Source organism: Magnolia sinica, chromosome 16 (genome assembly GCF_029962835.1).
Source record: "Magnolia sinica isolate HGM2019 chromosome 16, MsV1, whole genome shotgun sequence".
Classification (NCBI taxonomy): domain Eukaryota; kingdom Viridiplantae; phylum Streptophyta; class Magnoliopsida; order Magnoliales; family Magnoliaceae; genus Magnolia; species Magnolia sinica.
In genome coordinates this window covers 38,325,510-38,350,011 of record NC_080588.1, presented here as the reverse complement: position 1 = coordinate 38,350,011, position 24,502 = coordinate 38,325,510, and the positions used below count along the sequence as shown (strand labels likewise).

At 40.7% G+C, this 24,502-nt stretch overlaps 1 protein-coding gene across 2 annotated transcripts; it reads right to left on the bottom strand.

The window, feature by feature from the left end:
- Nucleotides 1–841: 841 nt before the first annotated feature.
- On the bottom strand, nt 842–14,277 carry LOC131228752 (aspartate--tRNA ligase 2, cytoplasmic-like). Of its 2 annotated transcripts, XM_058224613.1 has the most exons (10): nt 13,574–14,276; nt 10,215–10,325; nt 9,936–10,049; nt 3,202–3,492; nt 2,983–3,093; nt 2,719–2,772; nt 2,048–2,127; nt 1,794–1,909; nt 1,427–1,541; nt 842–1,307 (listed from the first exon to the last, which is right to left on the bottom strand). In XM_058224613.1, exons 1-10 carry the CDS (start codon nt 14,099–14,101, stop codon nt 1,181–1,183), a joined length of 1,647 nt encoding a protein of 548 aa, XP_058080596.1. In that variant the 5' UTR covers nt 14,102–14,276; the 3' UTR covers nt 842–1,180. The 2 variants fall into 2 exon arrangements, with proteins under 2 accessions (XP_058080596.1, XP_058080597.1); XM_058224614.1 differs by lacking the exon at nt 2,719–2,772 and having other exon boundaries at nt 13,574–14,277.
- Nucleotides 14,278–24,502: the final 10,225 nt, after the last annotated feature.

Here is a 24,502-nt window from a genome sequence, read left to right as displayed (position 1 = left end):
TGCTTTGGCTTGAATATTTAGGCACCATCCAAGAATCTGATTTTGGATTTACTTGTGCTTTGGCTTGAACATTTAGGCACCATCCAAAGTTAGGCCTACGAATCACCGATTGGGTTGCTAAGAACCCTTTCGGGTTATTCCCCCATCCACAGGCCCTAATCCAACAGCTAAAGTCTGGATCTACCCTAATCCACAGCCCAGAGTCAGAAAGACTCGTTGATTCAACTCAACAAGAACCCCAAACCACAACCAAAATAAGTAATGCCCTTCATCAGCTTGCTATGTGTTGTTCTTTAGTAAGGCTATATTCTACACTACTTGTGTACTATTTTAAAATGTCTTCTTACGATCGAGCCTAGACACATCTTTGAGTCAACCCGACCCAGTTGAACATTTAGTCAGGTCTACACGAATTTTCAGGTTTTTGAAATATGCTGTAGAGCCTAAACTATTTTAATTTTAAAATTAAAAAAAAAAAAAAAAAAAAAAAAAAAAAAAGAATAAATCACATCTATCCATTCTTCAGGTGGGCCATAGTGATGGGGAGGAAACCTTCTGTAATTAAGATTTGCTTGCAGTGAGGATTTTCTGTGCCCCCCTGCTTGGTGAACCAAAGGCAGCCAATATCCTAATTATAAGGAAATCTTTAGGGTACATTTGTGTAGTGTTCCATCCCCTACATGTAAATATTCCTTGCCATGCTTTAGCACAGCTTTCATCTCTATAATAGCAATCATCAGCATGTTTTTTTTTTCTACAACTTGTAAAATCGCAATTATGAGCAAGAGAGCGGGACTAATGCGCAGTGAAGCCCACGTGGAGGCATGGGGGAACGCAAGAATCAAGAAATAAGCATGGGATCACCTATACCAGTGGACAGTTAACCAAAAGATTTACAGACCACTGATCTGATGGCTCATATAATCCTTGTATTAGCCTAGGCCCCATCCACCAACTCAAATGTCTCGAACAATCTAAATAAACACCATGTGTAACAGCGAGATGTTTCAGGGCCTGTTTTGACAAACCCATGAAAGTAAAAGTGTACATTCCTCTTTAATTTTCAGCCTCTACTTCGGACCCAAAAAAATGCCCTGGAACTTGAAACTACTAGCAAATTCAATCCATGTGAAATCAAAGGGCGATCTAAATCAAAGGGGTCCCAAAAGGCATAATGAAATTAGGGAGCAAGCCTGAGTGGGTCGCGCGGAAATAACGATGTTTTGCGGATGTTGTTCAGAGCACAGAAGAGCATCACAACCCGCTCCAAACCCACACCAAATCCGCCATGCGGAGGAGCACCATATCTGTCAAATACAAATATCATAGAATGACAAATTTGAAAATCACGGTCTGGATAAAAGAAATCAAAAAAATCAAAGAGAACGAAGAGCCGGGGGAAACACCAAGAGTGACAAAATCATACCGGAAAGAATCAATGTATGTTGATATCGTCTTTAAATCAATACCACATGCCTCTGCACGAGTTGCCAAAAACTCAGGATCATGTACACGTTGCGCTCCTGAAATGATCTCCTCACCTTTGAGAAAAGCCAAGAGAAGTCAACACTAAAGAACAAAGAGAATGCAACATTTCCCATTCTCCCAAGAAAACATTACCAACATTTCCCTTCATAAAAAGTGAATAGATGGTCCAACAACGTGAAAAAATAAAGGAAAAAAATTTGGGTGTGTTTGGAAGTCCCCAATTCCTAACACGGTTCAATAGCGCCACAAAAAGTGTGGTGGAGGCATGTTCTGGACCTTTACGTATCTCCCTGTGGATTGCATACCTCGAATGAAGACATCAAATGAATTACTGTAAGCTGGGTCATCATAACATGGCATGGTGTAAAATGGCCTGACAGCCAATGGATAGCGGTGAAGTATATAGAACTCGGTATTGTACCTATGTTGAGAAGTAAAAAATCGGTTCTTCAGCGTACAAGTACGATAATCATTGCTTTATTTGAAAAAACAAAATGGATATTACAAAAAAGTGAGAGAGAGAGAGAGAGAGAGAGAGAGAGAGAGAGAGAGAGATTACTTCTCTAGAACAAGCTGCCCCAATTTTCTTTCCGACTCTGTATTTAGATCCCCCATTGGATCAACTTCGACACCAGCTTCCTATACATACAGTACAAGTTATGGCTGCATTGTTAGCATAACAGATGTGCAGACCACAAATGGCATGTCAACGAACTATTTGTATGGGTGCGTTTGGATGCAATATTGAATTGAACTGCATTTTCTAGTCTAACAAACTGGGAATAAACAAATCAGTGTCCTTCGTCAGCATGCATATTGAGGGTCTCTACTCCAAATACGTTACTTTTGAGTTGGACATGAGAGAAACATGTGTGCATTACGAGGCCTATTTTCTCATTACAAATATATGGTAAATATAAAAAGCTTTTTTCTCTTGATTAAATTGAAATTTCGCAGTTCAACTCATGTGTCCTTCCAAATACATGTAGCACTGGGCTATGGGCCACCTATCAGTGAAAATTTTGCGCATGTTCTCTAATTTAACATGGCTGCCATGTCCAACACCAACATGCATCAATCTCTAAGTAACATAGGCCCAAGTTTCAAACCATGTCCTAAGGCATGCACTTATCAATTCTGGTCAATAAGATAACAATATCAAGACAGCAAACAAATATGATCGACGATGCAAGAAAGAAAAGTTGGGTACCAATCAGCACAGAGATATACCTTAAGCATTTGAACCCCTTCTTGGAAAGTGAGTCGCAAAGTCTTCGACAAGTACTGCCTCACCCAATAAAATAAAATAAAATAAATATATATATATATATAAAAAAAATCAGTAAAAACAGGAACAAAGATCAGCTTTCTGTTGATAAAAGGACAGGACATATACAGGTTATAACAAAGGCAAACAGAAAATGATCAATGGAGTCAACGTGAATATAGGCCAAATTCAACATTTTGAAAATCATAATGGAAAAGAAAATGGACCTTCAAAGGTTTAAATGGATACTGCCTCCCAATTGCATCGAGTTCCTTTTGGCATTTCTCGTTCAAACTGTCAAACATTGTAACGAATAAACGGTCGACAATGTCTAAGACCTGCAGGTGCACGGATGAATTCTCACCAATAAATTTACATGGGCCAACTCCCAATGGCCACCCAAAAAAAAAAAAAAACAAAAACAAAAACTCAACATCCAACCTCACCTGAAAATAGTGCTCTTCGATCTCCATCTCAACATCAAGGCCAGTAAACTCACACAAATGCCTATGCGTGTAGGAATCCTCCGCTCTGAAAACAGGGCCGATCTCAAAAACACGGCCAAAATCACCACAAATCGATATTTGCTTGTGAAGCTGAGGTGACTGCGCTAGGCAAGCAGGCTGCCCTTTGTAGTCCAGTTTGAAAACAGCTGAACCACCTTCACTTGCGCCTGCTATCAACTTTGGAGTATGGATCTCAACAAAATCTTCAGATAACAAAAAGTGCCTGAATATCTGCACAATAGTGTGAGTGATTCAGAACCACGACTTCCAATTTTTACTCAATTTATGTATAAAAGATATGAAAATCAAGAAAATAATTTTTTTTTTCCAAATAACAATCTGATAAGATAGGAATAATTTTAAACAAAAGCATTCAATTTTCAAATGCACATTCAACATCAGCTGATCAGTACTGCAAATGAATAAGTAGCCATGGAAGGTACGATGGACTAATGCCCTCAGAAATATCACTCAGATTTGGAGGAATGAGGATAGTTTTAAGGCTCGGTATGTGCTGTCTTTATTGATTACAGATATTTCGTCTGGTTTTAAATGGTTGCTGATGGTGGTGTATGGTCCAAACAAATCCAATATGAAGCAGATGTTTTGGGAGGAGCTGGATTTTTGCTGCAGGGAGTGGGCATATCCCAGTGTGTAGGGGGAGGGGGTGACTTTAATGTCGTTAGATTCTCATATGAAAAGTCGAATGGGGGAAGAATTAATCGAAGTGTGCGTGATTTCTCGGACTGGATCTCAAAAACTGATTTGATTGACTTACCGATGGGAGTGGTTAAGTTTACGTGATCAAATGGTCAGTCCCAACCTGTTCAGTCCAAGATAGAAAGCTTTCTTCTATCACCTGAGCTGCTGTATAAGTTTCCGCTGCTGCATCAAAGGGGATGGCCAAGACCGGTATCCAATCATTGCTCTATTTTTTTGGAAGTGAACGAGGAGGACTGTGGGCCCATGCCATTCAGGTTCGAGTTTTTGTGGCTAGAGATGGAGGGATTTTAGGAATTGATTTCAAAGTGGTGGAGGTCTCTCCCAGATCGGGGAGGAGCTGGTTAGAACTTATTCCAAAAGTTGAAGCTTCTGAAGAGTAAGATCAATGCGTGGAAAAAAGAAGTTCTGAGTTGATGCGAGGAGTCCTTGGTCATCTTAAATACAATTCAGGAACTAGACTTAAAGGAAGAAAAGGGTGAGTTATCAGAAGGAGCATGGAGTTAGGTTCATTAGGCCAAGTACTGTGCTAGGTTGAGAGAGAATGAGATAAAGTGAAGGCAGCTGTCAAGGGCCATTTGGCTCAAAGAGGGAAATAAAAACATGAAGCTCTTTCACAATATGGCTAGTGCGAGAGCTAGGGTCGATAAAATCAAGTCAGTGGTGGTTGAAAGGAAAACAGTAGAAGGGAAGGTAAATGTTTGTGCGGCAATAGCAAACTTCTACAGGAAATTACTTCAAAGGGAAGAATGGATTTGGCCAAAGCTAGATAATCTTCAATTTGATGCGATTCCAATGGAGGTGGCGGTGAATTTAGAGAAACCATTTTCGGAAGAAGAAATCACGAAGGCGATTTCCAAGCTAGGAAGTGAAAAGGCGCACGGTCTAAATGGCTTTCCAATCTTATTCTATAATAAGTTCTGAGAGGTTGTGAAAGGGGGCGTGATTGGTTTTATTAACGAGTTCTTTCTTGACATCTCCGGAGTTAGGTGCGACGTTTATTGCATTGATCCCAAAAAAGGAGGGAGCGGAAAGCTTGGCAGATTATAGGTCGATTAGTCTTTTGGGTGGTCCGTCAAAAATCTTAGCAAGGATCTTGGCATCCAGATTCAAAGAAACAATTGGGGGTGTCATATCAAAGTCTCAAGGGGCATTTATAATAGGAAGGCAGATTGCGAATAACATGTTGGTGGCACATGAACGCATAGATACATGTCATAGGAGGAAAGAAAAAAGGGATGGTATGTAAGCTGGACATCGAAAAGGCATGCAACCATGTCGATTTGGGATTTCTTGGACTACATACTAGGTCGCTTGGGGAGAAATGGAGAGGGTGGATTCATGCATGTGTAGTGTCGGCAAAGTTTTCAATGTTGGTAAATGGCTCGCCAAACGGCTAATTCTCTTCTTCCAGAGGTTTGAGGCAAGGAGATCATTCGTCCCCCTATCTCTTCGTAGTTGTAATGGAAGCTTTGAGCAAAATGATAGATAAAGGGGTGAAGGAAAAGATAGTGTGGGGCTTCGCCATTGACAACTCTGACTTTCAACTGTCGCATCTTCAATACGCGGATGATACACTTCCGCTCTGTGAGGCAGATGCAGTTTTGGTGGAGAATTTGCATCTGATTTTGATATGTTTCGAAGTAGTTTCGAGGCTGAGAATTAATCTTGCAAAAAGTGAACTAGGGGAGTGGGGATATCCAAGGAAGAAGCAGCTTTCTTTGCGGGTGTGTTCGAATGCAAGGCTGGATCATTTCCATACACCTACCTCGGGCTTCCGTTGTGTATAGGAAAGCCCCCTAAGCGGGTATGGGATAAGGTGATCGAGCCGTTCGATAAGAAGCTATCACAATGGAAGAATAGATCGCTATCACTAGGGAGGAGAATTACACTCATCAAGGTGACAATGTCTAACCTCCCAGTCTATTACAAGTCTCTATTTAAATGTCCAATATCGATTGTGGAGAGGTTGGAGAAAATCAGGAGAGATTTCTTATGGAAAGGTACAGAAGACTCGCACAAGTTTCATTTAATGAAGTGGGACAAAGTTTGCAAGCCGAGAGAACAAGGGGGTGCAAGGTTGAGAAGTTAGGAGAGGATAAACGATGCATTGATAGGTAAATGGGCTTGGAGGTTCAGGGTGGAAGAGGAATCCTTTTGGAGGGAGGTAGTGGGCAAGAAGTATGATATTGATGATGGGGGTGGTGGAATCGTTCTTCGCCGTTGTATAAAGCCTCTTCGGTGTGGAAAGCAACTTCTTGGATCAAGCCCAAGGTGTGGGAAGGGATTTAATTCTCCTTAGGTGATGGATTGAAGAACAAGTTTTGGAAAGATGTTTGGGTGGGGAGCAAAAATTGGAGGAAGCTTTTGAAATTGCGGTAAAGACCACAAGGCCAAAGTGTCCTAGAGGGGGGTGAATAGGACTTTATAAACTTTTATGATAATTTAAAAATCCTATTATCCTAATCTTGATCTAACGTGCAATTATCAAAATATACTCATTTTAACTCTACAGGCTTCCAAGCCAAGTAGAGGATCCAATCGCAAGACTACTCAATATTTAAACAAGATATGGCACTTAGTCTATGATGAATGAACTATGTGAATGTGTGTAGGATGTGAGTCTTATCAGTTCTAGATATTCATATTGTCATGCTTTCATGTAATCATTCAAAGTAAACGCAATAAGAGAATATGCAAATATCAATCCCAAACACAGTCGTTTATAGTGGTTCAGCTATGTGCCTACTCCACTCCTGGCGGACGCACTCAACCCTTGAGTGTACCGGATTTCACTAACGGAGGTTTCAAATCAGGTTCACCTCTAACCTTTATAACCTACACAAGGTTGACTCTAGGACTTACACAAGGTACCTAATCATGCCTACACAAGGCAAACGTTTATGCCCTACATAAGAGCAAAGGTCTTACACAAAGCACCTAGGTTTTATGCCCTACACAAGAGCAAAGGATCCACACAAGGAACCTAGTTTAGACCACACAGGTCAAGGACCTATACAAAGGACCTAAGTTTATGCCCTACACAAGAGCAAAGGTCCTACACTAAGAACCTAAATGTACTCTCCCGTCGGAGGCCTCTTAGGAGGGCTTGTAAAGGGTGAGATGCGCCTGTGACCCAATCCTACACAAGGAATGATTAACAGGGTCTCTGGACTCTAATGACTTACAGATAAGTAGATGAGCCCTGTTCTGCGCATTGATGAAAATGCTCTCCCTTGATGACGAAGATTCTTCAATTCCCTTGATCTGCAACACTAATGATGCTCCAATGTAAGGCGACGGGGTTTTGGGTCAAGGTTTTGTTGGAATCCACTCTAATGAATGTTAATCATTAAAGAGACGGAGTGATTCCAAGGTCTTAAGCATTCAAGGGATCCCAGCTCAATGATTTGCCATTAAGGTGGTAGCTGGATGATCCTTGAATGAGAAAGTTCATTCACCAATCCACTCAATTGAATATCAATGATGAGGGTGGATTGAAGAATGAACTCCCATGAGAAAAAGGGCTTAGGGTAGGTGGTATGCAATTACTCTCTCAAAGCTCTCTCTTTTTCTCAATACTGCAACTAAGAACAAGCTCTCCTTATAAAGGCAAAAAGCTCCAATGGAAATAAAACTGTCAGTTTCTGACTGAGTTCGATGTCATCGAACGTATAGTTTAGATGCCATCGAATATCAGTTCGATGATACGAACTCAACTGAAAAACATTCCGAGAACTTTTTGAAAGAAGATCAATGTCATCGAACCTGATTCGATGTCATCGAGATTTGAACTCCAATGTCATCGAATTACAGTTCGATTCCTTGACATAATATGTGATATTACAAAAGAGCTTGCTGGACACTTTTAAGCTTGTCTTCGATGTCATCGAGAATGATTCGATGTCATCGAAGTTTGAATTTCAATGTCATCGAATCCCAGTTCGATTCATCGATCATTTCAGAAGATATTCCTTGAAGACGCGCTGGACACTTCTTTGTCCAATATCGATGTCATCGAGGTTTCTTCGATGTCATCAAAGTTTGAATTTCGATGATATCGAGTCTATCTCGATACCTCGAACATTTCCATTTGATTTTCCTTTCAAGCTTGCTAGACACAGACTTGTCCAGATTCGATGTCATCGAACCTTGCTCGATGTCATCGAACTTTGAATTACAATGATGTCGGAGCTCGTTCGATTCCTCGAGCAAAGTCAGAATATTTTCCAAGAAGATTTGTTGGACAATGCTCTAAGTTTTTCGATGTAATCGACTCTCCTTCGATGTCATCAATTACTGATGTTTGCCGATATCGAAGGTATGTTCGATTCATCGAGTATTCTGTCCAAATATTATGCGGTTGCTAGACATAAAAGGTCTCATTTCAATGTATCGAAGTCTGTTCGATGTTATCGACGAAACTCGATGTCATCGAATTAAGCAGAAAACTTGAAAATTTTTCCTGTTTAAAAACAAGTTTTCAGACTTTTAACTCCTATGTTGTTCTAAGGCTTTTAAGGATTTACTTACCTGGGTATTTTGGGACATGGGATGCAAGGCTTAGTTTACCTTTGACGAGCTCGGAACACACATCCGGTTGAGGCAATAGCTTGTACGATCTTCATATGGGGCTCACTTGACTCGTCGACTCAACCCTCACGCTAATTGACAAACCAGGACACTTTCAGCTTTCCCGAGAGTAGCTAGGTTGACCTCAGAGTAAAGGATTGTAGTGGCAAGGTGTTTCTCCTTTCTGGGGGATGAGGTTATCTAGGCTCTACCATGTAGGAGGAATTTAGACAATGAGGAGGCTGAGGAGCTAGTCAAAATGTTATCTCTTCTTGAAAAGTCGAGGCTGCTGCCTATGATATCGGACTTGATGGTATGGAAGGAAGATAGGTCCAATAAATTTTCTGTCAAATCTTTTTATAAGTTCTTGGAGGGAGGTGCTAACAATAGTGGGATAAAGCCAACTACTCATGTATGGTGTTACAGAGCTCCTTCTAAGGTGGCGGTGTTTGCTTGGCTTGTAGGTAACAGCAAGGTTCTTACAATCGATAATCTCAAAAAAAAGAAAGATCATTCTTCCGAATGTCGGTGTTATGTGTTATCGAGATGGGCAATCGGTGGAACACATGTTCATCCATTGCGATTTTGCATCTCAGTTGTGGTAAAAACATTTCAATCTTTTCGTAGTTAGATGGGTTTCGCCAACTCTCATTGGGCAGTTTTTTTTTATGTGGCATGATGGTATACTTTTAGAAGTGGGGCGAAAGGTATGGAGGCTTGCACTCCTGGAGGGGTTATGGTTCATATGGCTGAAAAGGAATAATAGACGTTTCAAGAATCGGTCGAGCCAACTCGTGGAAGTCTTCAAGAAAGCGAAATCGCACGTTATAGAATGGGTATTGGCATTAAAAAATTTCTAGCTTGTGATCCATCAGATAGGGCCGTGATATAATAACCTGTGGGTTCTCGAGTTTCTGTATATTTTTCATGTCTAGTATATTTTGGCTTTGCCTTTTTTCTCAATAAAATTTTACTATTGCTATAAAAAAAAAAGGATAACTAGTGGAAGTTGATGGAACTTGGTTGTTGGTGTTCTGGGGGCTTATGAAGGGCCATATAGATGCCTTTCTAGGACTGTTGCCCATGCAGTCTAGAGCTATTTTGATTGCTAGGGCCCACGGGTAAGGAGGAGTGTTTCACTGAATCTCACATGCATGCATATATGCTCCACTGGAGTAGTCTATGCATCATCTTCTCCTCAAAAGTAGAAACGGAAAAGCCAACTGAATGAAGAATAAGCTAATATTCCTATATAGATTAGAAACAACTTATGTAACCAATGGCTTATGCGTGCATTGAGCACGAGAAAAAACCCAAGCTTAACAATACCACCAGAAATATATAAATGGACAAAAGGCTAATCGAGAAGTATAAGCACTTACATTTCCAACTTGACATTGTATGCGAAAAATCCCTTGATTAGCAGGTGTGCGGATGTCAAGAACTCTATTATTTAAACGTGTGTCCTGACCAACACTGACAAGCAGTTCTCCAGCCTGAACCCACCAAACTACCGTTAATAAAGAAATGAACATCTTCCATCCGCATTTTAAATGGAAAATACGTTATGAATTGAGTTGATCAAACATAGGGGACTTTCTTCAAAACTAAGGTGGAAAATTAATAAATAAATAATTTAAACTAATGTTAGAAAGTGTTACCTTCTTAGCATCTTCAATCTCCTTCTCACTTCGAGAAGCATCCTCAATATTAATAGGCAGATTAGGCACAGCCTTACTGATACAGTAAATTTTTCTAACTTGCACTTCCACCTGCAGAAAGAAGAGACTAGTATTTAACTCATTTTCGAAATATAAGGGTTGTCTAAGTGAGTATGAAAGTAATACAGACGCAGATTGGAATAGTTTACATCAACCACAATGGCAAGATTTATGAGATTCAACTTTATATGCATCTCCATATTTACAGGTAGGTAAGAGCAATTGCATCTTGCAATTCCTGTGCACCATAAAATAATGCAACTCCCATGCATTGAGACATGGTCAGTATGACTACTGGGTTAGACATCCTCCTAGTGCCCTCCCACCCCGGGATTGTAGATGACCTGATAATTGCTTTGATTGGATTATCCTAACTATCCCAATTAATAGGTTTCCGGCTGTTGAATATGGAGCATAGCCATTTTTTAACAGTTGATTCATAGGCATCTGATCAGATGGTAAGGTTCATAGCAACCCAAGGTGCGGTCCACTAGGTGGATTGTGGACAGTCATTCCAATCATCAATCTGGACTGTCCAGAAACCATTAGACTATTGGAGATGCACTAGATCCTCCCTCTCTCCCTCCCCTCCCCCAGCCTTCGTCTCATTTCATGTTAATAAAATTATCCCATTACCATTCAAATAAAAAGGTCTATAAATAAGGCCAAAGGCCATATGTACATTCAACTCTTTATGATACAAATTGAAGATTGCTTTCTATTAAGACAGAAGCTACTGGAATTGAAATCTAGATTTTATTCCTAAATCTAGCATGAATCTTCAGCACACTGTTATTTATTCATTTCAGTCCTTTGGATGCGTATATTTTGGTATCAAGCAAGTTTCATTCCTTGGGATTCATTTTCTTTTATTTTGAGTTTTTATTTCCCAATCCTTCCATGCCAGCAAATCCTAATTTTTTTCTCAATCCCTAAAATTTCCCAGTTCACTAACCCGAGGTTGACAAGCTTTCCAATTTCCAGGTTGACAAGCTTTCCAATTTCCTACATCCAAACCCTAACTTAGTGGAACCCCCAATTTTCCAATTTCTCAATTTTCCCAATCCAACATTGCAATTGTTGTGCCAAAATCTCCAAATTACCCTAACCTAAATTCCTATCTTCTCCGAATGTTTCCCAAATTAGCAACTCAACTTTAACCCTAAGTCAAATCAGCCCTTTACCATCACCAAAACCCAATTTTAGGATCAATTCAATCAGTAATATGATGAAGACACTCCATTAGATAATAGAAGAGTTGGATATTGTATTGCGTCGTGTCTGCTAAAATCTCGCCAAGTGAAATATTTAAAATGAAAGTAGCCGTAGTGGAAACGTTGTTCAAATGATAACTTATGGGAATAGTCATGAAAACAATGTATTGGAGAGAGTGAATATGAAGAACACCCCTTTCGATGATATCTTTTAACGTACTCTTTCAGAGAAAGGTATTTGAAAGGTGCATGGTTCAGAGCCACTCCCATGGATCATTGTCACCCAATACTTGGAAAACCATGGATACAACATTAAAAGGCCATCCATGATAAGAAAAGAAATACATATAAATTTGTGAGGGACAAAAGAACATTCACAATGAACCCGATTTCCGAAAAGCTATGGACATCCTCCAAATATTCAGATGAGAAAAGGAAAGAACCAACGAAAGAACAGAAAACAGACCAAGTAAACCGTTGAATTGACCAATGGATACACAGATGGATTTGCTGATGGCTCAACAACCTAATCAGAGGAAGTTCCAACTGAATCAGAAGACCAATTGTTAGTTAACGCAATAGAAGAAGCCTCAGAATCAACAAACATGGACAACTCAATGGTCAAGGAGATGGACAATGTCACAACCACATTGGCAAAGTCTACAAAGATCGATGCTATGGTACCGCCTCACTTGCAATCAATGTGCACATATCAAAAGCCAACAGTGACAGGCAGCATGATGGCGACCAAAATCCAGTTGACAATAATGAACGAAGCCACAATCAATATTCCAGCAATCCAGATCTACAAATAGACTCTGGCAAAAGAAATGGAACTTGACACCTAGCACATGGAGGACTGCGGAGAAGACAAAGAAGGGATGGTGTGATATATAATGCCATATAGAAAGATGCAGATCCAGGTTAGAGGCCTTCATCATCAACCAACACCAAAGTTGAAGCAGACAACTTACAAGCTGGATCATTGTAATAAATTGCTACTTTAACTCGAGGACGAGATTTTTCAAGTCTGGGGGGAATGGATGCATCCATACCACACAAGCTGACTGACCGAAAGACTGGGCCCATCCAAGGTCATGATCAAGGATCTGGACCATCCAACAGTCTACATCAACGATTTAAACCACTTTGAGGATCAAGACTGATATTATGGAAGACCAACCCCCGAAAGTGCATTATGCATTAATAGTCATTTACTTAGTTGTTAGAGTTAGCTTAACAAGTTTCATTTAGTACTATTTTCATCATTTATTGTCTGTGCCATTTTCTCAGGTATCAAAAAAATGGCCAAATGACGTGAAATGGGTCCCATTAAGCTTATCGAGTTGACCTACAAATGAGCCCAAGAGCATGTGATTCCAATACATTCAAGTGAATTGTCCAGTTTCCATGAAGCCTACATGGTTGTAAGAGGACACACGCACGCATGCACCAAATGACGCAAAATGGGTCCCATTATGCTTATCAAGTTGACCTTCAAATGAGCCCAAGAGCATGTGATTCCAATACATTTGAGTGAATTGTGTCCAGTTTACATGAAGCCTACATGGTTGTGAAAGGATATACACACCGAATGACGTGAAATGGGTCCCATTAAGCTTATCGAATTGACCTTCAAATGAGACCAAGAGCATGCGATTCTGAAACATTTGAGTAAATTGTGTCCAGTTTACATGAAGCCTACATGGTTGTGAGAGGACGCGCTCGCGCACACACACACATATATGTATATGTATATGTGTGTGCGTATGGGGTCATAGCATGCATTGCTTCCCTTCTGGCATATCTTGTCTATGGTACAACAAGAGCGGGAGATTGTTGTCATTACTAGCACAGCGGCTAGTAAACTATCGGCTCTCAAACGCAGACTATTTATTTCTACTTTCTATTGCATCGGTAAAGAAATTTTGCGGTTTGATCTTTCAAAAAATAATCCATAGGTATCCAAATCATCAGGATTATCCCTTTATGATTTGGTCATGTCACTCACATGCGATGCGAGTAGTTCAACACATTTTCTAACAAATGGACAAGGTACTTGAAACAAATTACTGAATTACCTACCTGCTGCGAGGCCCCTTTGATCTGAACTTGGGGAACGGTGACGATCCCTTCGATATCAATAATCGATTCCTTGCTGATCCCAGTGGCGAACTTCACCATCTGCCTGCTGACCAATTCCGGAGCAACGGTCACAATGCACTGGACGGTATAGCCTCCCCTCCTCAGTACCAGAAACGCCATGTTCTTACCAACGGCACGGATCGTCTGGGCCCGACCTCTGATCAGGACCTGCTGATCCTTCAACCCGTCATTCAACAACTTAATCTCCGTCCACTTACGGCCGCTGATGGCCTTCGATTGGAGATCGATGAGAAGGGCATCGCCGTAATTTTCATAGAGAGGGTCGGTTTCTGCAGCAGCCGACGCGGCAGCAGCGGCGGCATCGGCTTCTTGCTGGCGCTTCATGGCTTTCTCGGCTTTCATTGCTTCCTTCTTCGCGGCTTTCTTGCTGAGAGGCTTTTCTCTCTCTTCTGGTGTTGGAGGTGTTTCGGTAGCGTTTCGGTCGTTGGGAGGAATTTCGGAAGACATTTTCTTTCCTCTCTTTTCTTTTTCTTTTTTTTCCTGAAATGCTTGATTTTGAAACGTTTGGGAGAAGATTTGAGGTGAAACGGAGGTTTTAAGAGATGGTCAGACTAAAACCCTAGCATAGAAGAAACAGAGTTATTTGAAACTCGCGTGACGCTGGACGCGGATTTCCTGCGAAAGCCTTTCGCAGGAAGTTCCTGGACTGGATGCAAGGTGGGGTCCAACGTGATGTTTACCAGAAATCCAACCCTTCCATCCATACAAGATGAAACAGTGGGAAAAGGAATTTCTACCGTTCGAAACCTTTATAAGGTCATTTTCACTGGGAGGATGTGAAAAAACAAAAAACATATACCTATACAAAACTTTTGGTCCCATATAATATTTCATTGGTGCTCACTAAAACCCCACTGTTCTCTCATGTGGCACATTTGAGTTTTGGATCACCGTATTTTTTCATTGCATACCCTAAAATGAGCTCGAAAAACGGATGGACAAGTTACATTTCTCACAAACATCATAGTGGGCCCCACCCAGAATCCTTGAAAGCTTCCGCACGAAATTTGGGGATCCAACCCAATCGAACCAGTCGGATCGGATCCAACCGGAACCCGGGTCGGATTGAGTAGCCCCACTCATATCCAACTGCACAACGAATCGAGTTCGAGTTAGTAGCTAATCCGATCCGATCCGATCTGCACAACGTTCATTCAACACTGTTCATATAATGTTATCCACTTGTGATTGGGATATACCTCGTTTTTAGTTTAATACTATAAAATGATCTAGAAAAATAGATGGACGGCACGGATGAAATAAATACATCATGGTGGGGTCCATAGAGCACCAACCACCAGCCATTGGCTGGTGGCAGGGGGAGTAGCCAATTCGTCCTCTCAGCTCATGGCTCAAGGTGCATCAAGCACCAAGAAAAGAACGAAGATAAAGGAAGCGGATTGGCAGGTGCACCACGCACCAGGCCAACTAGTGTATTGATGTCAATAAGTTCTGTGGTCCCATGTCACGCCCCAAACTCGAAAAACGGACTCACAAAATTTTCGATCGCTGAATCCTGGGCGACAGCCTCCGCAGTATCCCATTCTCTGATCCCAGCACTCACGTGCCCGATTCCAATCCTGGGATCCTACAAGGAGGATTTTCAGTATGAATTTTATTATTTTTCTTTTTTTGTAATGAAGCATAACCACAAGTATAACCAAGTCATAAAGACAACATCATCATCATATATCCACTAATATAATCATTTGAGTACAATGCTGAAAGGGAAATACATAAATCAAAAATCAAGCTCCAGAAGACCGTTGCACGCTACAAGCTCAACACTGTTGTAACCTAATATCACCTGCACGCATCTATTGTGCATAAGCTTATAGAAAGCTTATAGGGTGGTGTAAGTGTGTGCACAAGATAAGTGTCAAGTATACCATAAAGTCCATAAATCATACACAATCAGAATAAACGAAAATACTGACAAGATCATGAATCATACGATATCAGAGTAAGCGGAAGTATACTGGTAAGTCCATGAGTACTATCAGTCGTACCAAGGCTATGCGATGCAAAACATAATAAGACAATAATAGATGCTGAGGATGCAAATGCAATATGCAAACCCTGACGAGCCACGAATACCATCAACCTCATCTAGGCCATATAAGTGCAAAAGCATATTAACACAAAGTGCTAAGTACTGTGGATGCAATGTAATTTGTGGTGCGAATGAAATGACCATACTGGAATGTGAAGTCGGGATGATAGTACGAAGTATCACAGGCTATGGGGTCCATCACAAGGGACTTCTATCCAAACCAGTCTCATACCTAAATTTGGATAGTCAGACACAATGTGGTAAACTTCTGATCTCAGGTTAGTCGTGCACCCAACCGAAATCCTAGCCATGCGATGGTACACATAACAAATAGTTACGCACTACCAGCCCGAGTGGATAGTGAATGAATGAATGAATGGATAAGCAATTTATGCTCAATAAATCCACATATCAATACGGTTGTTCTCTGGAAAAATCATCGGGGTCTATTACACTCAACACCGACTGCCTCCTCCCTAGCTGCACAGCCCAGCGAGCGGAATAGACCTCACTATCCGCCTGACCAGTAGTCTGTCAATACCTACCCGACTCATCGATAGTGGACCCATTTACGAGCTGGTCATACTCAGCCTAGCTTATAGCCCCCTCGCTCGGGCGGATAAGGCCACACCCCCTCCCAACCGACCACAATACAGTGGGAGACGCGACCTACTGGTATTCGACACTCGGGCGCTCATGTTCCACTCGGTCTAGACATTGGGGCACCTCTTAGCCTCGGAGATTCTGGGATTTTCACCCAAGGACATCCTACGTGCCCACAGTGCTAGAACCAAGTATTTTCGATGTCCCATTTAGCTATCCACGATGTGTCTGTAGAGGCTACGACCCTGATGTCGCTAAGGCATACAGTGATCATAACTCACAATGCAAGATGCATGAGTCATACCGTACAATCATGCAACAATTTCGCACGTACCATGCACTCATGTGGGGCGCTCTGTCTCATAAGGAGTCCTGTAAATGTCTCAGCTCAATGGTTTATGCTATGATCAAACATTACTCATATCAAGCATACATATGATGCGTATGACATGAGGCATGGAATTATACTAAGTATATTATAAAGTGGTGAACTATCCTCGCAACGAAGATGGGCCTAGACGGCCTACACGTACAAGTATGAGCCTATCAATGGGCCCTAAGGAGAGTGACAATGCAGACATTTAACCAACATCATCCTTACAATGTGGACGTCAAACCAACATTGTTCCTTAGGCACGGCCCGCCATAAACATCATTACATAAACCATGGTGGAATCACATTATAATGGGCCTTATGTATATCCCATTAGGCCTCGACCCATGGGCCTCCAATACATCAGATGGGCCTCATAACATGAGTCTCATATATATCAAGGTGGGCCTCAGCGGATGGGCTATAACTACATCAAGATGGGCCTAATCACTTGGGCCTTATATATATACCAAGGTGGGCCTCAATGGACGGCCGCAAATAAATCAAGATGGGTCTCATACATATACTAAGGTGGGCCTCAATGGACGGCCACAAATAAATCAAGATGGGCCTAATCACATGGGCCTCATATATATACCAAGGTGGGCCTTAATGGACGGCCACAAATAAATCAAAATGTATATATAATATATACAAATGAATCATATCAAAAGATCAACTGGACCGCACTCCAAATATCAATGGTGAAAATGATTTCCACAGTTAAAAATCCTTCAGGGGCCCATCGTTATGTATTTTTTTATTAATCCAACCTATTTATAAGTTAACATGGAGGTAGATGAAGGCAACACATCATCTTGATTGAAACTGTCGTGGCCCTTAAGAAGTTTTGAACGGTGAATGTCACTATCCCCACTATTTTAAATGGTGGGGTCCACTTGAACTTATGGATCTGGCTCATGCTTTAGCTCATGCCATAAATGAGCTTTCAAAGTGGTGGGACGGTTTGGATGCAACACATGCATTATGGTGGACCCCACCGTCCAAATAGTGGACAGCGTAAACACAACACATACATAATTGGGTGGGTCCCACCGTTTAGTGCTGTGGACGGTGCGGACAGAACACATACACCGTGGTGGTTCCCACCATCCACAGCCGTGGACGGTGTGAAGAAAAACACATACATCAGTGTGGGTCCCATGTGGGGCCACCATAACATTTACTTTCCATCCAATCCGTTGACAAGGTCACACGGACCCAGATGAATAGGAAAAACAAATTTCATAATGTTCCAAAACTTTCTGCTACCAAGAAAAGGGTTTCAATGGCAGATGTTCATCCACACTGTTTCATGTGATGTGGGCCACCTGAGTCCCAAATATAGCTGACTCTTGGGGGGCCCACTGTCCCAGAGGGGACCCAACAAACTGCACGGTGTTGATGATGGACACACATCATGGTGGGGCCCACGGCTGGGACCCCTTCCAGCGTCAAAAGCATCAGGGCGCCGCTGGCGTCCTCTGACGGGTCAGCAGCAGCAGCAGCTACTGCCCTGTTTCATTTTTATTTTTATTTTTCTGAGGTTTTTCTTATGTCGGGCTCATATTAGTAGGATCCACCTCACTCATTAAATTCTGCAACTCATAACAGATCCAACAAGCCTAATATTGAGCGTATTTCAGTGTGTAAAAACATCGGAGTGACTTTCAATGGTGAAAACCACTATTTTTCTATGCTATAGCCCGCCTGAGAGTCGGATTAACCTCATTTTTCAGCTCAACGCCTAAAATGAGATATGGAAAGGAATGGACGACTTGGATTAAAAACATGCACCAAGGTGAGGCCTGCATGAGCAACCCTCTCCAAAGCTTGAGAATCAAGCCATTTTTTTTTTCAACTAACCTGGACGGTTTTGGGCAAACGGCTTTACAAGGTGAGCCCTGCTCAGGTGAGCCACCAAATGATGGATGGTGTGGACACAACATATATGTAAAGTGGGCCCCACCTACATATGGCTTAGGATCAAATACATGCTTCATGGTCGGGTCCATCCGGGTGAGCCATATGGCCATATCATCACATACAGTAGGATGAAATGAAAGAGAGAGGGAGAGAGAGAAAAAGTAGGACACACGTGTGTGGAGGGACCCCGACACTATGGGCCCTCTTTTTTAAGCATTCAATCATACATTAAGTGGGTCCCAATACATGTGGGCCCACCGATCAAAATCAACGGTAGAGATCCGTTTTCCACCAAAATAGAAGGTCTAGATGACCCCTTTTCAAACTAGAAAGTAAATATCATGATGGGGTCCATGGAGAATGGCCCCATCATGGAATGATAATGAGCATCAAGGTGGGCCATCGGCCACATCTTAGGGTCCAAAGTGAGATCCATACCATCGATCGGTAGGCCTCACTTGACCCATCATAAAAATATGAAAACTAGCCTATAGAAGCACCCACCGTTTGATCTTCTCGGTCCGTTGGAACGTCGGGCTCCTTGTGCTTCACTTTGATGGAGGGTGATAATGTTTGAATGGCTAGGATGAAGGTTTTGGGATGGAAAGGTGGGCCACACACATGCACTTTTCTCTCTTAAAATGCATGGACGTCCACCTCTTTTGGTGCTTGAAAATTGTGAAGAGAGAGAGAGAGAGAGAGAGAGGGTTGTAAGGAGAGAGAGTGATGGGTGATGGAGTGATCGATATGAGGTGAGTGATGGGTGAGATGAGTGATGGGTGAGGTGAGAGATGGGTTGACTTGGTGGTTGCTTAACTTGTGGAGAAAGAAAGCATGGGTGTGTGTACTTGACATGAGGTGTTGGATTGATTGATTGATTGGATATATTGTAGAGATTTTCTTGGGATTGCAAACATGCGGCATTTTCTTCGAAATAAACGCCGGCCCACTTCTCCTTGCCAGGGTATCGGATCAGTATGCAAGACACGGCGTTGGAACCGCGGCAACGGTGCAGTTGCAATGGTACAAGTCTCGGATTAAGCTTACTCAAATCTACGGGATACGACTCAGGGTCGATCGCAAACGTTGATTATACGTCGCAGGTTGCCGAAATTTGCTGAAAATGATCGCGGGAGTCAACGGAACAGTACGGACTAGGATACGGGCCTTACATCCCATCATGGGGTATGTGTTATATCCAAATTATCCATCCATTTGACGGGCTCATCTTAAGGCTTAAGCCAAAAACTAAGACAGATCTAAAGATCAAGTGGACCACACTGTAAAAAGCAGTGGGGGTTGAACATCTACCATTAAAACTTTGTTAGGGGTCACAAAAGTTTCGGATCAATATAAAATTTGTTTTTCCCTTTCATCCATGTAGTTGTAACCTTATTAACAGATTGGATGGAAAATAAATGTTATGGTGGGCCCTATGAATTTTTTAATGGTGAAAATCGTATATTTTTTTAAAAAAAAATTTCAAAAAAAGAAAAGAAAAGAAAATTCAATCCGAACTGTACCTAACCCGATACGACCCGATTTCCCTGACCAAGTTAGACTTGGTTCAAGTCAAGCCAATGGTGTAACGGATTAGATCGAGTCAGATGATCCGAATTCAGTCCCTGATCGAATTAAGCTCAAATCATATCATTGAAAATTTTAGACTGAGTGGAGTTGGACCAATTGGTCCGACTGGACTCAATGCCCACCTCTACCATGATGCTTGATACGCAGGGAAGCGGATTGGCTGGTGTACCACACACCAGCTATATAGCTAGTGTATCGACGTCAGCAAGTTCTAAGTGTCTAATCATGAGGTATGTTACGTATCTAAACTGTACATCAATTTGGCGAGATCATCTTAAGGCTTGAGAAGAAAAATAAGACAGATATAACAATCAACTGGACCACACTGCAAAAAGCAGTGGTGGATTGAACGTCTACCATTGAAACACTTTTATGGGCCACAGAAGTTTTGAATCAATATGAAATTTGTTTTTCCTCTTCATCCAAGTCTTTGTGACCTTATGAAGAGATTGGATGGAAAATTAATGTCATGGTGGGCCCTACAAATTTTTTAAGAAAATCATTATCCCACTGCTATTTGTGGTGTGGTCCAGTTTATCGTTGGATATTATTCATTTTTTTTGGATAATGCTCTAAAATGATCTCGAAAAATAGATGAACGGTGTGGATATAATAAATACATCACTGTGGGGCCCATGTAACTTTGATCTCCTTTGAACCGTTCGTACAACTCATGGCTCGTGGAGCGTCAGCGCTTGCCTTCGCACTACACGTACCTACACCAGCTATACAGCTGGTGTGTGGTACACCGGCAAATCCGCTTCCGATATGCAGGCACTCAGAATTTTACACGTGTCACGTTTGAAAACCCAGTGGGATATATCCGGTAAGAATAACCAAAGCTTCATGGGGCCAACCACGATGTCACCGTCCGTTTAGCTGGAAATCTAAAATGGGCCACATCCAAAACTCAAGTGGCCGTGCCCTAGAAAACAGAGTAGATTCTTTGCAATTTGAAACGCTCATCTTCGCAATTTGCTCAAAACAAAATCCAATCCTAATGGCATCAAAACTCTCCGGTCAGAACTCAGTAGGGTTCGGCCACAGGCGTGGGTCCTGATGCACCTTCTCAATGTTGACTAGTACACGCGTGCCAGCTGAGATGTGGTACCCTCCAATGCAGCAATCTTCGATAGCCTCGTGCATTGATAAGGTTGTTCCTGTGGAGCTTATGCGCAACTATCTCTATCCTTGCTGATGTGGTTGTCCAACTCATTTTGTGCCTTCTTAAATACATGAGGATTGTTTAAGACCACATTGAGGGTCCGGGCCAAGATGGCTGCTATGGATTTAGTGTTATTGTCTGATGTTTTGAATTGAACTGAAATCAAGGGCACGTGGATGTTATCAACAAATCATTTGATGCCATCGAGAAAATTCAAACAAATTTTAATGAGATAGTTTTGGAGTTGCTACTCAATGTTATCAAATGTGATTTCGATGTCATTAATTGAGTTTCAATGGCTATCGATGTCATCAAAAGTCCCATATAAAATTTGAGTGTTCTCTCCTTCTTTTGTTTACATTTGATTTCGTCTTATTGGATTGAATTCATGTTTGTTTTCGCACGATCGGCAACAAATTCCAATTATGATAAGACCCTATGGTTGAAAAATCAAAATATAAAGGAAAAACAAAAACAATGAAATTGGCTAATATGAAAAAATAAAATAAAAACTATACATATATCTAACCAAATTGTCTGTGTTTCAATGATTTCTTCTTCAAATTCTGATACGAGTAATTCACATTTTCATTTCGAGTTCTAGTTAACTAACTATTAAAACTTAACTTTGTTACTCTGGTAGAGGATGATGGATGATATTCAGGCATTTGAAAATTAATTAGAATTTACATATTTGACAAATATGTAAGTCAAATTAAATTATTATTCAAATTATGGTCTACAGTTTAGAGGTATTGTTGTAAACTATTGATTAAAATTATTTTACATTAAAAAAGAAAAAAGTACGAGTGATTTTTTACAAAAATTCATGTTTTGGTGTTTTTGGAAATAGTCCCATGTTAGAAAAGAGGTAAGATAAACTTGAATTTATACCTGAGGTGTGGAAGATGGTGCTCAACCTCGTCACATCCATCCCAGCAGCGCAGTCATTTCTCAATTTAATATATTTTACTTTAGTATTTCTTTTAGATTTTCTTTAAAAAAAGAAAAAAATTAAAAAGTTAAAAAAAGTAAAACCATTTCACAAACAAAATAAAACTATTCGATGTTGATTTGAGGTTTTAAAAATCTGTTTGACATCGATTTCAGGGTTATAAGAGAACTCTCACCCCTCCACCATTTGCCTTTTCAGGTGTTACCTGGTCATTGGACCAAGCTTCGAGTTGGCTTCTAAATGTATTTGTGTTTTCCGGAGTATCCAGGTTGGGTGACCTAATTAAGAGGTTGGATGGCAAATAAATATTACAATGACCCTAGCCAATACAAGATGGTCCCATTTGCAAGACACTTCGACATTGACACATTTGGCACAATCTCTTTTTCACGTAAGCTTTGCGAAAGTTATCTTACATCATCTGGTACATTTCATGCCACAAGATATTTTTGCAGACCAAAGGGAAGACAAATGAAGTGAAATTTTCATGAGTATTATCAGCCATCAACATTACAACTTATATTTGGTCTATTTGGCCATAAAATAGAACTCGTGAACCACTACATCTTTCCATAAACCAGCCTATTTCAGATGCATTCTGGTGATACATATATGCACCTATTCAATTTTATGTGGTAATACCAACTAGCCTGCAAATTTTTAGTTACTTATTTTTTCTTTTGGAATAAAATGAATTTTTTTTTTTTTTAAATGTGAATATGATTAAACAGAATTTATTATTATTATTATTATTATTTTTTACATTTTTATCTTCTGAAATATACATTGAGTCAATCATACAAGTTCTTTTTTCACAAAAATAAAGTTTTAAATGGAGTTTTGTAAATTATGAGTGTATTGTGAGCCGTATTCGTCACCTTGGAGAGATTGAAGTAGTGTTTTTATTTTAAATAGCGCTTTTTTTGGTTTTTATTTATTTATTTTACATACATGCACCCACACCACATGGGCACTTGATCCCATGATCTTGGTGTCAAAACTGATCGATCACATCTACTACATGAGGCATGTTAATAACACATCAAAATTCTCATTTCCCTCCTATCTCCAATAATGATGGTGAGCATGCAAGTGGCTAACTGTCACGGTGGGCCTAATTAGCCTGGCCCAGCTTTTGGCCTCACATGCATGGTCCAATCATTTTTTGGGGTTAGGCTTGGGCTCAAGTTATTTTAGCCCGACTCAAACCCAACACAACCCAGCCAGCCCAACCCAGGTTTATCTATACATATGTCGTATACTTATATCCTACAAATATATGCCGGTCTAGTTAGTCAACTATGTATTTTGATTTCGTTTAAGTATTTATTTCTTTGTGCATGTGGTCCACTTGATAAATGAATAGATTAGGAAAATTAATGCGGGAAATAGGGACACTACCCATTTTGGGAAGGGTTAATTATTTGATACTCTAGTGGTGCATGGTGCTTGATATGAGGCGGTACACAGCATACACTCGAATTAAATGGATTAAATCTTCAGACCCGCTTCATTAAGTCACAAACCAAAATTCAGATTGGTTGGGCAATCCTAACCTCAGATTCATGGACATTGTTTGCTGACAGGACCGTAGGATATATTTACCTTTAGCAGTCCGGTAAATGTCCACCATTCAATTAGTCAGATATTCGAATAAGCATATATATATATATATATATATATATATATATATATATATATATATATATATATTTGTGACCATAATTTGGACAGTTTAATTTGAATTACTTTTTTTTTTTGCCATGTATGTAACTTACTCCAATTTCTGAGATCCTTTATACTATCTATCACATTCTGCCAGAGTATCGAAGTTAGTCCGAGAGGCTGAATAAACTGGAACCGCCCATGCTGCTTTAGAAATGCTAAATGCAATCACTCGAGAGGGAGATGTAAATAATGAGGCCGACAAAATAATCAAGTGGGCCACAGTTGTGTATTATTAGGACCTCAGCCAATTTCTCTAGCCATTCATTTATATGTTGTAAGCATGTCCCCAACTTGATCATACGGTCCTGATTTTGAGTCATGCTATCTACCCCGTGGGATTGCATTAGTATTCCTCACTTCCACTGTCAGTAAAGGCCACTTCATACTAGTCAATGGAACCCAAACTACCCACCAACGTTCAATTGGCGGTCACAATCAATCTAGACCATGCAATA